Source organism: Poecilia latipinna, unplaced genomic scaffold (genome assembly GCF_001443285.1).
Source record: "Poecilia latipinna isolate Pla-1442-1.1 unplaced genomic scaffold, P_latipinna-1.0 Scaffold631, whole genome shotgun sequence".
In the NCBI taxonomy this organism is placed as follows: Eukaryota; Metazoa; Chordata; class Actinopteri; order Cyprinodontiformes; family Poeciliidae; genus Poecilia; species Poecilia latipinna.
Genome location: NW_015113247.1, coordinates 98,405 through 111,337, shown reverse-complemented (window position 1 = coordinate 111,337; position 12,933 = coordinate 98,405). Strand labels below are relative to the sequence as shown.

General features: G+C 44.6%; 1 protein-coding gene across 1 annotated transcript in view; it reads left to right on the top strand.

Annotated features, from left to right (window-relative positions):
• grm7 (glutamate metabotropic receptor 7) overlaps positions 1-12,933 on the top strand; it is a 132,956-nt gene that overhangs the window by 38,557 nt on the left and 81,466 nt on the right. Inside the window, exon 2 of the mRNA XM_015043429.1 lies at positions 4,649-4,865. Within this exon, the coding sequence (XP_014898915.1) occupies positions 4,649-4,865 (217 nt within the window). The remainder of the gene's footprint in view (positions 1-4,648; positions 4,866-12,933) is intronic.

Here is a 12,933-nt window from a genome sequence, read left to right as displayed (position 1 = left end):
ATGTGGCTCTGAGGTCAGAGGTCATCCTGATCTCTGGTTTCCAGCTGGAAGAACTGAAGCTGTGTGTTTTATAGGTTTAATTCTTCAAACATCAGAGCTCTGCGCTACCAGTTTTCACCCAAAAGGATGAAAACTGAAAACAGCACCAGGTTTGTTCTGGTTTGATTGTTCTGAGAGAAAAACTTTGTGTTCATTTCCTGTTTTTGTCTGAGACATTCAGAGGGAAATGCAGTGATCCTCGCTATAACGCGGTTCGCCTTTTGCGGTCTCGCTGCTTCGTGGATTTTTTTGTGCGGTTTTTTTCACAGTGCATTGTGTTCTGCGTCCTGATTGGCTAAACGGTCTCCGAGCTCCTTCGCTACCTGTGTGCCAATAACATTACGGTATTTAAATATAAGTGATACAGATTGGCCATTCAGGAGATGAAAGCCTCTTCCTGTAAATCTTCTCACTCTGAACTCATCTTCTTTCTGCCTTCATCCTCACCTTCCTCTTCATCTTCAGTAGCCAGGTGACGTTCAGGGCCGTAGGACAAATGAATTACAAGCATCAGATTAGAGCAGTGGTTCCCAAACTTTTTCTGCCCCCCCCATGGATTACAAATGGCTCTCTGGTTGAAACGACGCTTGTGCAGGGGGGAGGGGGTGGGCATCGACTTTTTTGGGGGCAAAATGAATGTACGTAGCTGAAAATAGACACCAACATCGGTAGCCTACAAGGTACTTGTTAAGCTTAAGGCTCTGTATTGCTATTAGCTAGTCATCTTTTAGCTAACATTACCTGCATCCAACAGCCGATTTCTCAGTCGGTTAGTTTGGAGGGAAAAACTGTGAAAAGTTCTTTGCGTTTTGCTGGTTTGTTGCGGTGATTCTAACACAAACCTACGTAGCTCCGCCCAGCAGCAGCAGGTCTCCTTCACAGGTGGAAACCCAGCGTCGTAGCGCTCATGTTGCGTTTAAAGGCGGCTCGGAAAAACAGGTTACAACATGTTAACAACGGATTAAACAGTTTTAACTGCTGATAAAAGTATAAAAGTGACAGAGGACACAAATATGGGAGGTGTGGAAGCCCCTACTGTATCAAACTGACAGGAATAACAGAGAGTTGGCCGTTCTGAGGTAAAAACCCAGCGCATACAGTGTTCAGTTTTGTTTTTTTTTTCATCCAGACAGCTTCCCATGCCCCACCTGCAATGACACGGCGCCCCCCCTAGGGGGCGCGCCCCACAGTTTGGGAACCTCTGGATTAGTGAGAGGGGCGAGCGAGCGGCTGATGAATTATGGAAGCAACAGGAGATTTAATGCCCCACCCTGGAAAAGGCTTTTAATGTGAAAGGAGCTTAGTGGAGGTGTGCGTGCGTGCGTGCGTGTGTGTGACCTCAGGTGATGCCAGATTTAAATGATTTAGTAGGTCAAAGGTCAGAAAGCGTCTGTGTTTTCCTCCAGGTCCAGAGAAAAGCAGCTCTGACCTTTCAGGCTGCTTTGGGTTTTTCTGCTCCGGTTGTTTCCAGTTTGGAAAACAACGAACATAATGGAAACCAGGAGTGTTGCCTTGATTCTCCATGGCAACCCACTCAGTTCCTTCAGACTAGCCAGCAGCAATTAGCAAACATCTGCTGAGCTCATAACAGGAGCTGCTGCTCAGAGGTAAACATGTTGTTAAAGGGTTAATAGAGGAGCCATGTTGGGATGATTTCCTGGAGGCCGAGCTTCAGAAAGCAGGAGCTTCTTAAAGAGACAGAGACCCAATTTCAGGGCGTTAAATCAGGAAGTCAATTTCTTTTGAGTCATATTTGATATATAAATCATTTTTATAACACCTGAATGTATCATAGTTTCTGGACTGTGCTGTGAAATGATAAACATGTGACTCTGTCCCTTTAATGAAAACCTGACGGTAAAGTCAATACGTCCAGCTGGATCGCTAACCGAGTGCTAACTGCACTGGGAGCAGCTCTGAGTCTGATTCTGGGTTGAACTCAATTTATTACTGATGATGTCAGAACTTCTTTTCCCCTGTTTCAGCTAAAGGTCAGAGGTCAACGTGCTGCCGGATCGCTCATGTCTACTTCCTGTTTGTCTTCAGTTCCTATGGCCTTCGGCGTCTCTGCAGTTTTAGTTAGTTTGATTTTACTCCATAAAGTTTATCTTTTATGGATTTTTAGATCATTTTGGACTCGTCTCTGCAGTGAGACCCGGTCAGGAGGTTCTGGTTCTGGTATCACAGACGTTGTAAATCAGCTGTTGCAGCTCATGGTTCTGCCTGATTTATCCGTGAAACGGGACAAACGTCCGTCTCTGCTGCAGCTTGACCCGATTGGTGTCAGCAAAGGAGCTGCGGGCCGGCGCCGAGAAATAAAGGCTGAGTGAAAGTGAGACGGATGAGGAAGATTAGAGGATGAAAGGACAGAGCGAGCCGGCGGGCCGTTAGCAGTCTGAACGCGGAGTCATTGTTTCACAAATAAAATGATAATCATCATGTAGAATCCATCAGAACCGCCGACAGGAGCAGCGAGTCAGTAAATGGAGCTTGTTGCTTTCTGCTTCATTTCTCCGTCTGCAGGAGAAAAACAGCGAGTTGATGAACGTGTGTGTGTGTGTGTGTGTGAGTGTGTGTGTGTGTGTGAGTGTGTGTGTGTGTGTGTGTGTGTGTGTGTGTGTGTGTGTGTGTGTGTGTGTGAGTGTGTGTTGCAGAAAATGAGAGGTTGTAATGAACCAGTAATTGCAGCAGTGAGCCTGGTCAGGGTAATTAAGTGTTATTAGTTTCTCTGTTTCACCTTCAGAGCTCAAGTTCTTCCTTGACAACATCCGTTTGGTTTAGAACTCCGCAACCGGGTCGGAACCGGTCCGGATCCAGGATGTTTGTCCAGGTCCGACTCTGTGAACAGATGGTTCTGTAACTGGATCTGGTTCTGCCTCTCATCCAGAGGCACAGGTTATTACATTTTCAGCACATTTAAAGGCCACAAAGTCACATGGCAGGACAGGAGGAGCTGCAGACAAAACAGTTCCCTGAACTAGTTCTCTTCCGGTTCCCCGAACCGGTTCTCTTCCGGTTCCCTGAACTTTACTTCCTTCAACATTTTCATCCTCATATTTTATGCAAACATTGATTATTGATTCACAGGCTCTTAATGTGCTGGATAAAATAAATGTTTTAAAAAGTACAGTAAACATGTAAATATAGGCATTTATACAACTGTTAAATACAATAAATTACACTTTAAAATGATACTGAAATGAAAAATAAAACGTATATAATACAATATTTCTCTCATAAATCTTTCTGAACATTTTTGCAAAGATAAAAATATATTTGTTAAAAGTCTAACTAAATGTGAAACTGAAAAAATACAATAAATAAAATAATATATTTGAACTTTTCATAAATTTAATTATTATACACGAGGTATAATCTATGTAATTGGATTATATGTTGTAGATAATAAATTATAAAAAATATATAATTGAATTAAAATGAATTATAATTATAATAATGTCAATAATAAAAAAGTTTGAGTGAATTTAGTTTTTTTGTAAAATCAGTAAAACATCCCATAATATGAAGGTTTTGCTGTGAAGGTGCTTGTTGTTTGCTGCAGTAAAACACATGCAGCGTGTTTGAGCTACCAGGTCCAAATAACTCTTTACAGTGATCTGACCTTTGACCTTATTGGAATTAGCAGAACTTTCAATCCGGCGAACGTCAGCGCGACTCTGCAGGGATCAGGGGCTAATTAGAGGAAAATCAGCTGGGAAAGAGGAGTTTCTCCAAACCTTTCCTGAAGGATGGAGTTCATTTCCGTCCGTCAGGAACTTCCTGGGAACGGGTTGAATAATCCTCCGACCTTTCACAGGTCTCCTGTAATTACTGCGACCGGCGCCGCTCTCAGCCGGGCCAAACTCATTCTCCAGCAGGCACCGCTTTTCCTTCTTCGTGTTTTTGATTTTCTTTCAGAAACCTGTCAGAAAATCCCCACATTCTGCTTTACAGCAAACACACCACAGGTTTAATCAGAGCAAAACGACCAAAAGGACCAACCAGAACCTGTTCAGTCTGCTCAGGTCCAAACCCAACACAGCAGACTGGGAATGAGTCGAGAAAATTAAAACTTCAAATCTTAAAAAACTGAATTAGCGCAGCAGCTCAAAGGATCGAACACCTGGATCGACCAGGAGGAAGGTCCAACAGGTCAGGTTCTGAGTTACTGGTCCAAAACCAGATCCAGTTCAGGTTCCATAAAACAGATGTTCTGGGTCTGAGCTTCGGATTGGTTATAAACTCACAACCGTCTGTTTGTGAGCTAACATGTTAGCTTTGGTTATATTTACCCAGAATGCCCTGCGCTGTAGTCCACTTCCTGCTTTTGGAGCGGTCTCTGTTGGTTCACATTCAGACCAACCAGAGTTCACTTCAACCAAACACAGACCGAGGTCAGAGGTCAGTTAGCGTTCACATCTTACCAACCGGACTGGAGTTTCTAGGCAGACGGACTGGAGTCGGATTAAAGCGGACGCCTCCTTTCAGCCTTTGGTTTGAATTTGCTAAATCTGTTGACATAATGTGTAGGTTTGGTTTTTCTCGTCAGATAAAGTTCCAACTGAACATTTTTCCTTCTGACTCGTCCTCCTCCGCTCTTTCCTTTCAGATCCCTCAGATCAGCTACGCGTCCACGGCCCCGGAGCTGAGCGACGACCGCCGCTACGACTTCTTCTCGCGCGTCGTTCCCCCAGACAGCTTCCAGGCGCAGGCCATGGTGGACATCGTTAAGGCCATGGGCTGGAACTACGTCTCCACGGTGGCGTCTGAGGGCAGCTACGGCGAGAAGGGGGTGGAGGCCTTCATGCAGCTCTCCAGAGAGGCAGGTGAGGCGGAGTCCGGGTCCGGTTCTGGAACCATAACCTGCTGGTTCATGGTGGCGCTCCATTTCTATCAGGACTGAACATACTGAGACGTTGTTACATGAGCTGAAGACACAAGCTGTGATTTTTCCCTCTGCGTCGCTGCAGGCTCGTCTCTGCCACTGAGGTTTGAAATACAGCGAGACAGAAGCTGCGTTTCCATCACAAATATCCACAAAACTTTGTCGCCATTCCACTAATGTCAAAAAATCACAAATTATTTCCATTAAATAAGAAACTCCATTAAAGTCACACATGAATAAGTTTAAGTCGTTAAAGGGCAGTATCATGTTATCATTTTATTACACAGTACAGTAGCTGTTACCATGTCAGAAATAGCAAACATGACTTAATTAAATTTGACTTTTAATTTAATGTCTTGAAATTGGGCCTCTGTCTCTTTAAAACCTCCTGCTCTCTCTGAAGCTCCGCCTCCAGGACGCCATCCCAACATGGTTCCTCTGTTAACCCTTTAGCGTTTTCACCAGAGAAGCAGCTCCTCTCATGAAGGGCTCACCTTTCGTCCAGGCTGTTCGATAATCTGCTCAGATCGGCGGCGCTTCTCAGCCAAAGAACGTCAAATTAACCAACGGCCTTTGTGCATTTCCCGAGCAGCTTGTGGTCATATTTGCCATGAATGTAGGTGTTTTACTGTACATACAGTTTTACTTTTAAATATTAGTATTTGCATAATTTTTAAAAACATTATCCTCCAACTACTTCCTGTTGTCTTCTTCGTGGTTTTTGTCAGTGGTAACCTCCAGTTGTTGATCATGTGACTCATGTTCCCATTGGACATTTCCAAAATAAATCTGTTAGGCCAAATAAAAAAATCACCTCATCGTGGCACCAAAATGTTTCATCAAATACGTTTTTCCTTAATTAGCGTGTTTCTATTCATTAAAATTGTTTATGAAATGTCAAATTGCGCAATTATCTGGTCAATGGAAACGCAGATACAGAAACTACAGGAAAATGTAGCAAATCATTTCTGTTCAAACAACAAACTGCTGTGAACAAATAAAAATCAAAAATTATCAATACAAATGATTTACTTTGAACAGCAGAGATGAAATCTGTTTATGAGAAGTTCTGCTGACTTTGAGGATCTTTGGTTTTACAGTTTTTGTTCTGTTAAACCTGCAGAAGGTTTTCGCTTGTTCTGAACGTGTGGCTCACTCCTTCATTGCTCAGAAACAGGAATTCATGTGATCACATGAAGAGTCCTGCCTCCAGGTTTGACTTTGTGTCACTCTGGAAATGTTTTCTGACCTTAGTGACCTGAAATGCTCAGGCCCGGTTCCCCAGGGCAGCCCTGGCTACTCTCCAGTAGCTCACCGGGGGTGAATGACTGAATGCAGTGAATAATCGGCCTGTTTGCTGAAGTCGTTCATGGAGACCAACTTCCTGTTTCTGTGCCTTGGGTTGATTTATTACATTATTAAATCTGTGAACTCATCTTCATGAGTAAATTCTGGATTTTATTTATTTATTCACAGAAAAACAAGCAGCAGATTAATGAAGATTTAACGCCACCAACTGTGACTAGGGTCCCTGCTGGAGCAGCTGCTGGTATTAGCACTCCTGTTGCCATGGCAACGCTGCAGCCATGCACTTTCCCACGGCTCCGTTTGCTTTCATGCATCAGAGTACAGAACCAGAGCCTGGACCCGCTAACAGAACCAGAACCTGAGCTCAGCTAACAGAACCAGAACCTGAGCTCAGCTAACGGTCTGTCTGGACCCGCTAACAGAGTTAACAGAACCAGAACCTGAGCTCAGCTAACGGTCTGTCTGGACCCGCTAACAGAGTTAACAGAACCAGAACCTGAGCTAAGCTAACGGTCTGTCTGGACCTGCTAACAGTGTTTGTAAATTTATACATTGAAAAATTAACTGCAATAATTTGGGTTTTAAATTTATCCTGCTAAATAAAATAGGTGTAGCGTTTTTCAAAATCTTATTTTCTCTGGGGGTTTTTTGCAACTGCCACAGTTTGAAACTAAATATTTAGTTTGAAGGTAACTATTTATTTAGCAAGCTAAATATTGGGGTGACAAGCTAAGTATTTAGCTCTAGGCTAAATGTTCTGAGCCAAACAAATGAGTTTCAAATGTAATATTTAACTTTGAACTAAATATTTAGCTAACATGCAAATTCACTTGCTAACATCAGAAGTGGACTACCAAAATAAAAGCTGAGTCTTCATAACTTTCTAAATTCCTGCTGTCGAATCACTACATTCGTTTTTCTTTTCTTTTTCTGTCCGACATTTGAACTGAAAACAAAGGATGAGCCGTTTGAAAGGCAATCCAGACGTTTAGCAGTGGAGATGCATCAGCGTTCAGCCTCACCGTACAGAAGTTCTAAAGACCTAGCTTTTATTTTGATAGTCCAATCTCCCTTATTGGCAAGTTAATTTGCATATTAGCTAAACATTTAGCTCTGAGCTAGCTAGATTACAAAGTAAATATTTAGCTAGCTCAGATCTGCATACTTTGTTTGGAGCCAAATAGTTACTCATTACTGGAGCTAAACTTCTAGTTTCTAAGCTAAATATTTAGCTGCTAACTACCATATACAATGCTTTTTGGCTTCATGTGTCCCGTACAGTACAGCGTCTTATTTCTGTTTGAAGCTAAGGGATATTTTGGAGTTCTTCTTCTATTTATTTATAGTTAAATAGACACAGATTTCCCCTTCCTGTTTGGTTTGTACCAGCAGCCAGATGTCATGTAACAAACCAAAGAGTCTAAACATGAAATATGAAAATATGTGACAGGATTAGAACGAAATCAGAGTGAATAGTGACATTTTAAAACAAGGAAGAAACATATTAATGTTTATTTCTCAGCTCTACAGAGAGAAATGCTGATATTGCTGAGAATCAGCAGAAGGTTTTTGCGTCTCAGTGGGAGTCGGAGCGTTTGGATGGCGTGAAAGCCCGCTGCAGCGATCTGAACACCGAAACAAAACGTGCTTTGCTCCAAGACGCGCTGCAGATCAAACTGTTGACTCACAGAAGCTTGAAAGGAATTAATTAGAGCTCCCGGTGTTGTTGATTGCTCTCTGAATAATCTCGCTGACATTTCCAGCAATCTGATGACTCTCTGCAGCTCAGCGGTCAGGAGGCATCCTGACATTTGCGTGCAGGAGTTTTTAGGGGATTATGAAAGGACGCAGCGGTGCCAGGGAGCGCAGAGGACGCCCCGCAGATCCGGCAGCACCGAACGGCGGGCCGGCGCCTGCACCCGGATCAGCCGCGGAGCATTGATCTGTGGCAGCTTTAAACTGGATTGGATTAAATGAAGTTCACAGCGGTCCCTCAGCCTCTTATCGGGCCGCAGCGTCCGGCTGCCGGGACTCAGCCTCAGCGCTCCGTTTAATGGAAATGTCAGAAGAAACTGTAATCAAACTGGAGGAGCTGAGACGGTTTCAAAGGTTCAGCAGAAATGTTTCAGTCAGCCGGTTCTGGTTGTCTGGGTCAGCGGACCGCCTCATCAGAATCAGAGGCATCAGAATCGGAACAACAGATCAGACACAGTTTTACGCTTCTTCACCGTCCTGTGGAGCTGTTATTCAGATGCACACACACACACACACACACACAGCTGTTGCACGGTGGATCTGTTGCTCTGATTTAATGGAGAAGCCAGTAGAACCAGTTATCAAACTGGAGGACCAACCAGATTCTCCAGAGTTCACTTAATTTCTGTGAAACTTCCCAGTTGTTCTAAAACCAAACACCTCGAGTGCTGCGGCGCCTCGTGTTGGGAACCTTCTCGGACTTTCAGTGGCTGCTAGCTTAGCATTAGCTTCAGCTCCACCACAGCCTGACTCTCCGGTTGGTTTTCAGCCTCCTGCTCTGTTTCAGATGTTTAGTTGCTTCTCTGCCTGTTGGAGTCTTTTATTGTGTAGGAGACCAAGATCTGTCTGGACTGGAGATCAAGATAAATCAGAATCCATCAAAGTAAGGCCCCCTGATGGTTCCCCCCGGTGGCTCCCCCCGGTGGTTCCCCCTGGTGGTTCCCCCTGGTGGTTCCCTCTGGTGGTTAGTATTAAATTGATTTGATCTTAAGCATTTCAGGTTTTCGCTGTCCTCAGAATAAACCAGTCCAGCAGCAAACCGCCATGTAAACTGGTTTCCAGTCAGTCTGTATGACCGACCAGCAGAGGAATTACAGGAGCGACCTGACGGAGTCGGCGCTGACCCGTTTTCCTCCGAATCAGCAGGAGAGGAAGCTGCTCTCCATCCACCAAAGTGCTGAGTGGGCCTGAAGGAGGAACTGGCAGCTTCTCATTGTCCTGTTTGCTTCTTCAGCACAGACCTCAGCCTCAGGTTGATTTAAATTCAAATGTTTGCATCTGCAGCGTCAGACTGCTCCAGTATCACAGACTGACGAAAAAAAGCTAAAAATGTGTCAGATTTTCATTTCTGCTAAAGTTTGCATAAGTTAGAGAGCAGCAGCTCTGATTCTGCCGGCCGGGCGGCGCTCCGGGGCCGTAAAGTCATAAAAGTTCTTTATGGATATTCCCAGGTTTCTATTTAATTACGAATTAATGTTGGACTTTTCTCTGGGGTTTGAAGCTGCGGCACAAACACAGCAAACCAGCGTCGATGTGCAACGATCAGCCTGGAAAAGCCGATAAATTCTGATGACTCAGTTTTATGATGAGAGCCACAAAAAACTGAAGGTTAAAATTAACAAAAGACAGAACAAAGTTTTCTCCTGAAACTAAACTTTAGGGAACAGATTCCCTCCGGCTGCTGATTCTGCCTGATTTATTTCTATATTTCACAACAAATGTCTTCTGGAGGAGCTCTGCAAAACAAATCATTTCAGTTCAATCATAAATATATTCCAATTAATCCTAGATATCAATTAATGCATCAGCTTGCAGCATTCAGTCCTCCTGACCAGCAGAGGGCGACAGTGGAGAGGAAAAACTCCCCTTTAGTAGGAAGAAACCTCCAGCAGAACCAGAACCAGAACCAGGCTCGGTACCAGCAGCAATGGAGGTTTGAGAAGAGACAGACAGAGACGGAGAACTTCCTGTTCTCAGGAGAGGAAGAACGATGATGTGATGAGAACCACAGCCAATCAGAACGCCAGCTGATTGCAGAGAAAACACAAAGTTAACATAAAGTAACAGGAAGTAAAGCTAATTGGAGAGTAGTAGGAGGAGAAAGCGTGTGAAGACATTCTGACATGGTTCATCCTAAGCTCCTTCTTTAAACTCTCCGTTTCCGACTCTGTTCCTGTAATCCGACCGTTAGCTTCGGCTCTGCGTTTCATCGCAGCTGCAGCTCATCCTGCAGAATCTCAGGGTGTTGAGGAGACGTTTAATGGCGTCCTGCAGGCAGCATGAATATTTCATTTGGTCGCTTCATGTGAGCTGCAGCTGCTGCTTCAGATTAAAACACGCCTGGTTTCAGATGCCCTCCTAAAAACCAAACATCCAGCAGCATCTGGTGGCTTTAGCTCTGCTCCAGGTGAGGATCTGTAGATCTACAAGCTCCAGACACTGAAGCTGTTTGAGTTCAAAAGGAGGAGCAGGAATTTAACCTCCTGGTGTATGAACAGTTCCTGAACACCGGCTGTTCAGGTCCATTTACTGGAACTCTGAAGTAAAGCAAAGTGCGACCTTCATGTAGAGTCGATAGGTTTGAGGACTGATGGGGTTTAAAGCCTCTGGTAGCTGAATGGTGATGATGTGATGAGGAAAACATTAAACATCTGCCTGAATCCTGCCGCCAGTTTTTTTCTGAATGAGACGACAAACCTGCAGCCTGGTATCAGATACTCAGACCTTCAGTTTGAGCTGCTGCCACTCTGTTCCTGCCACGTTGCTCTGATGCTGAAGCTTTGCTGAGTTTCACATCTCCAGTTTATTCTATGACTGGAGCGTTACATTTTTTAACACAATCACTTTTTTTTGTTGCTTTTTTAACAGACTAAAGTTCGAGCTGGAACCTTTCTATTTGCGTGTTTCTGTGCGCCTGTAAAGCTGACGCACAGCTACATCTGCTAACAGCAGCTATGGACGAACAAAGTGGCTTTTCTCAGCACTCTGGGTTTTAATTTTTGCTGCTAAACGATTTGATTGTCGTGTTCTAGTTGTGCTACAAAGATTTAGCCTTTGAGTGAAGCTATGCTAGCCTAAAATAGCATCTCAGTGCTAAATATGTAGCAGCTAATGCTAATGTCAGCATCCAGATTTCTAAAGATCAGAGAAGCTCTGGAAAGGTGAATGGATAGAAAAACACTTTGCTCCCACCTGAAGGTTAAAGAACCTGGAGAACAGATTAAAAACTACAAATATATTTATGTTTGTTTAAAAAATAATTTAGCAGGAAGGAGTGTTTTTTAATTGATTAATTACAGACCCTGTAATAAACTCAATTACATTTTTAATCCAGTTCCACCACTAATTATTTTCTGACCCTCTGAGGATTTGTCTCAGTGCTCTGAGCGCCCCCAAGTGGTGAGAAAATTATTAACCAAATTATTCAGAAAGTAGGTCATGCTGTCAGCATCTGGCATGCTGAGGTGAGAGAATCTTCATCAGTGCACATGAAGAGTCTGCATAGTGTATAAAATTCAAAATCAAAAACATTTTATTGATCCCAAAGGGAAATTACATCAGCAAGTCAGTGATGCTACGTTAGCTTAGCATCTGGAGCTGTTAACGACAGAAGGTCAAAACGTCTGTAGAGTTTATTCCCTGCGTGGATATAAATCTGTTCTGTGTGACTCTGGGTGTCTCTGGCTGCTTTATGAATAGTTTTAGTTGTTTTTGAGCGTCTTTGTTTTATCCTGGAGGTTTTATTTTTACCTGAGTGTAAATGGAGGCTTTCTGTCCTGGTTTTGGTGTCGTTGGGTCCTGGCAGCTGTTCCCAGCTCTCGGCGCTGGGTTGGCGTGTGCCTCATGTTTTCTTGGCTCCAGGCGTCATGAATGAGACGGAGGCGGAAGAGCAAACTGCCTCAGCGTGTTGCTCTTCATCGTTTTGAAGAGCATAATGAGAGTTTTCTGTGAAACCACTGAGATGTTTCTCCACTCTTCCATACATGCAGACGTTAGTCAGAGCGTTGTGACGCAGCTCATGTTCTGAATGCCGGCTGCGGTGTAAGGAGATGATTACAGTGTCAGCAGGCTCGACTCTTTGACCTGCAGAGAGCATTTTATCTCCAGTGCTTCCAGTTAGAAACTCTCCCAGTCTGCGCGACACTGGAAACCTTCCTGTCAAATCAACAGCTGCTCTGCATCTGCTGGAAAGAAGCGATAAGAGCAGAAAATGTGTCTGAAATCAGCATTCTGCCTCCTGACACGCCGGGGAGCCGTGAATGGGAGCCATGGGAGTGTAACTGGGAGTAATGGATGTGATGTGGCGTTTATCTGGGGGGAGCTTCTCCCGGTTGACAGGTTTTCCAGTGAAACGGAGCAGCAACCTGCTGGGAACGACCGAAAATCCTGTTTTATTAGGTTTAGCATCGTTGCTGCATTTGTTCTGCAGAGTGTCACGCCTCGGAGCGCGACACGGGAACAGAAACGCAGAAATTATGTTTGATCATCCGACAAAATCAATAACTGATGGAGCTGCTGTCATGCGGGGAATCCTCTGAGTTTTCCCATCTGAGTGCATTAAAACATTAAAAAGAGCCGCCGACATGCAGGCGCCTGCGATGAGCTCATCCATCAGCTGCCGCTCTGCGCTGACATCCCAGTCATAACATCACATATGAGCCGATCCATCAACCTGACGCTCCGCAGGCTGCGGCAGAACCGGCCTCTGCCGCTCCGCTGCCACGCCGCTCCGGCAGAACCGGACAGGTTCAGCAGAACCCAACGGGTTCATCAGATGGGTTCACCAGAACCGGACGGGTTCACCAGAGCCGGACGGGTTCATCAGAACCAGACGGGTTCACCAGAACCAGACGGGTTCACCAGAACCGGACGGGTTCACCAGAGCCGGACGGGTTCATCAGAACCAGACGGGTTCACCAGAACCAGACGGGTTCACCAGAACCGGA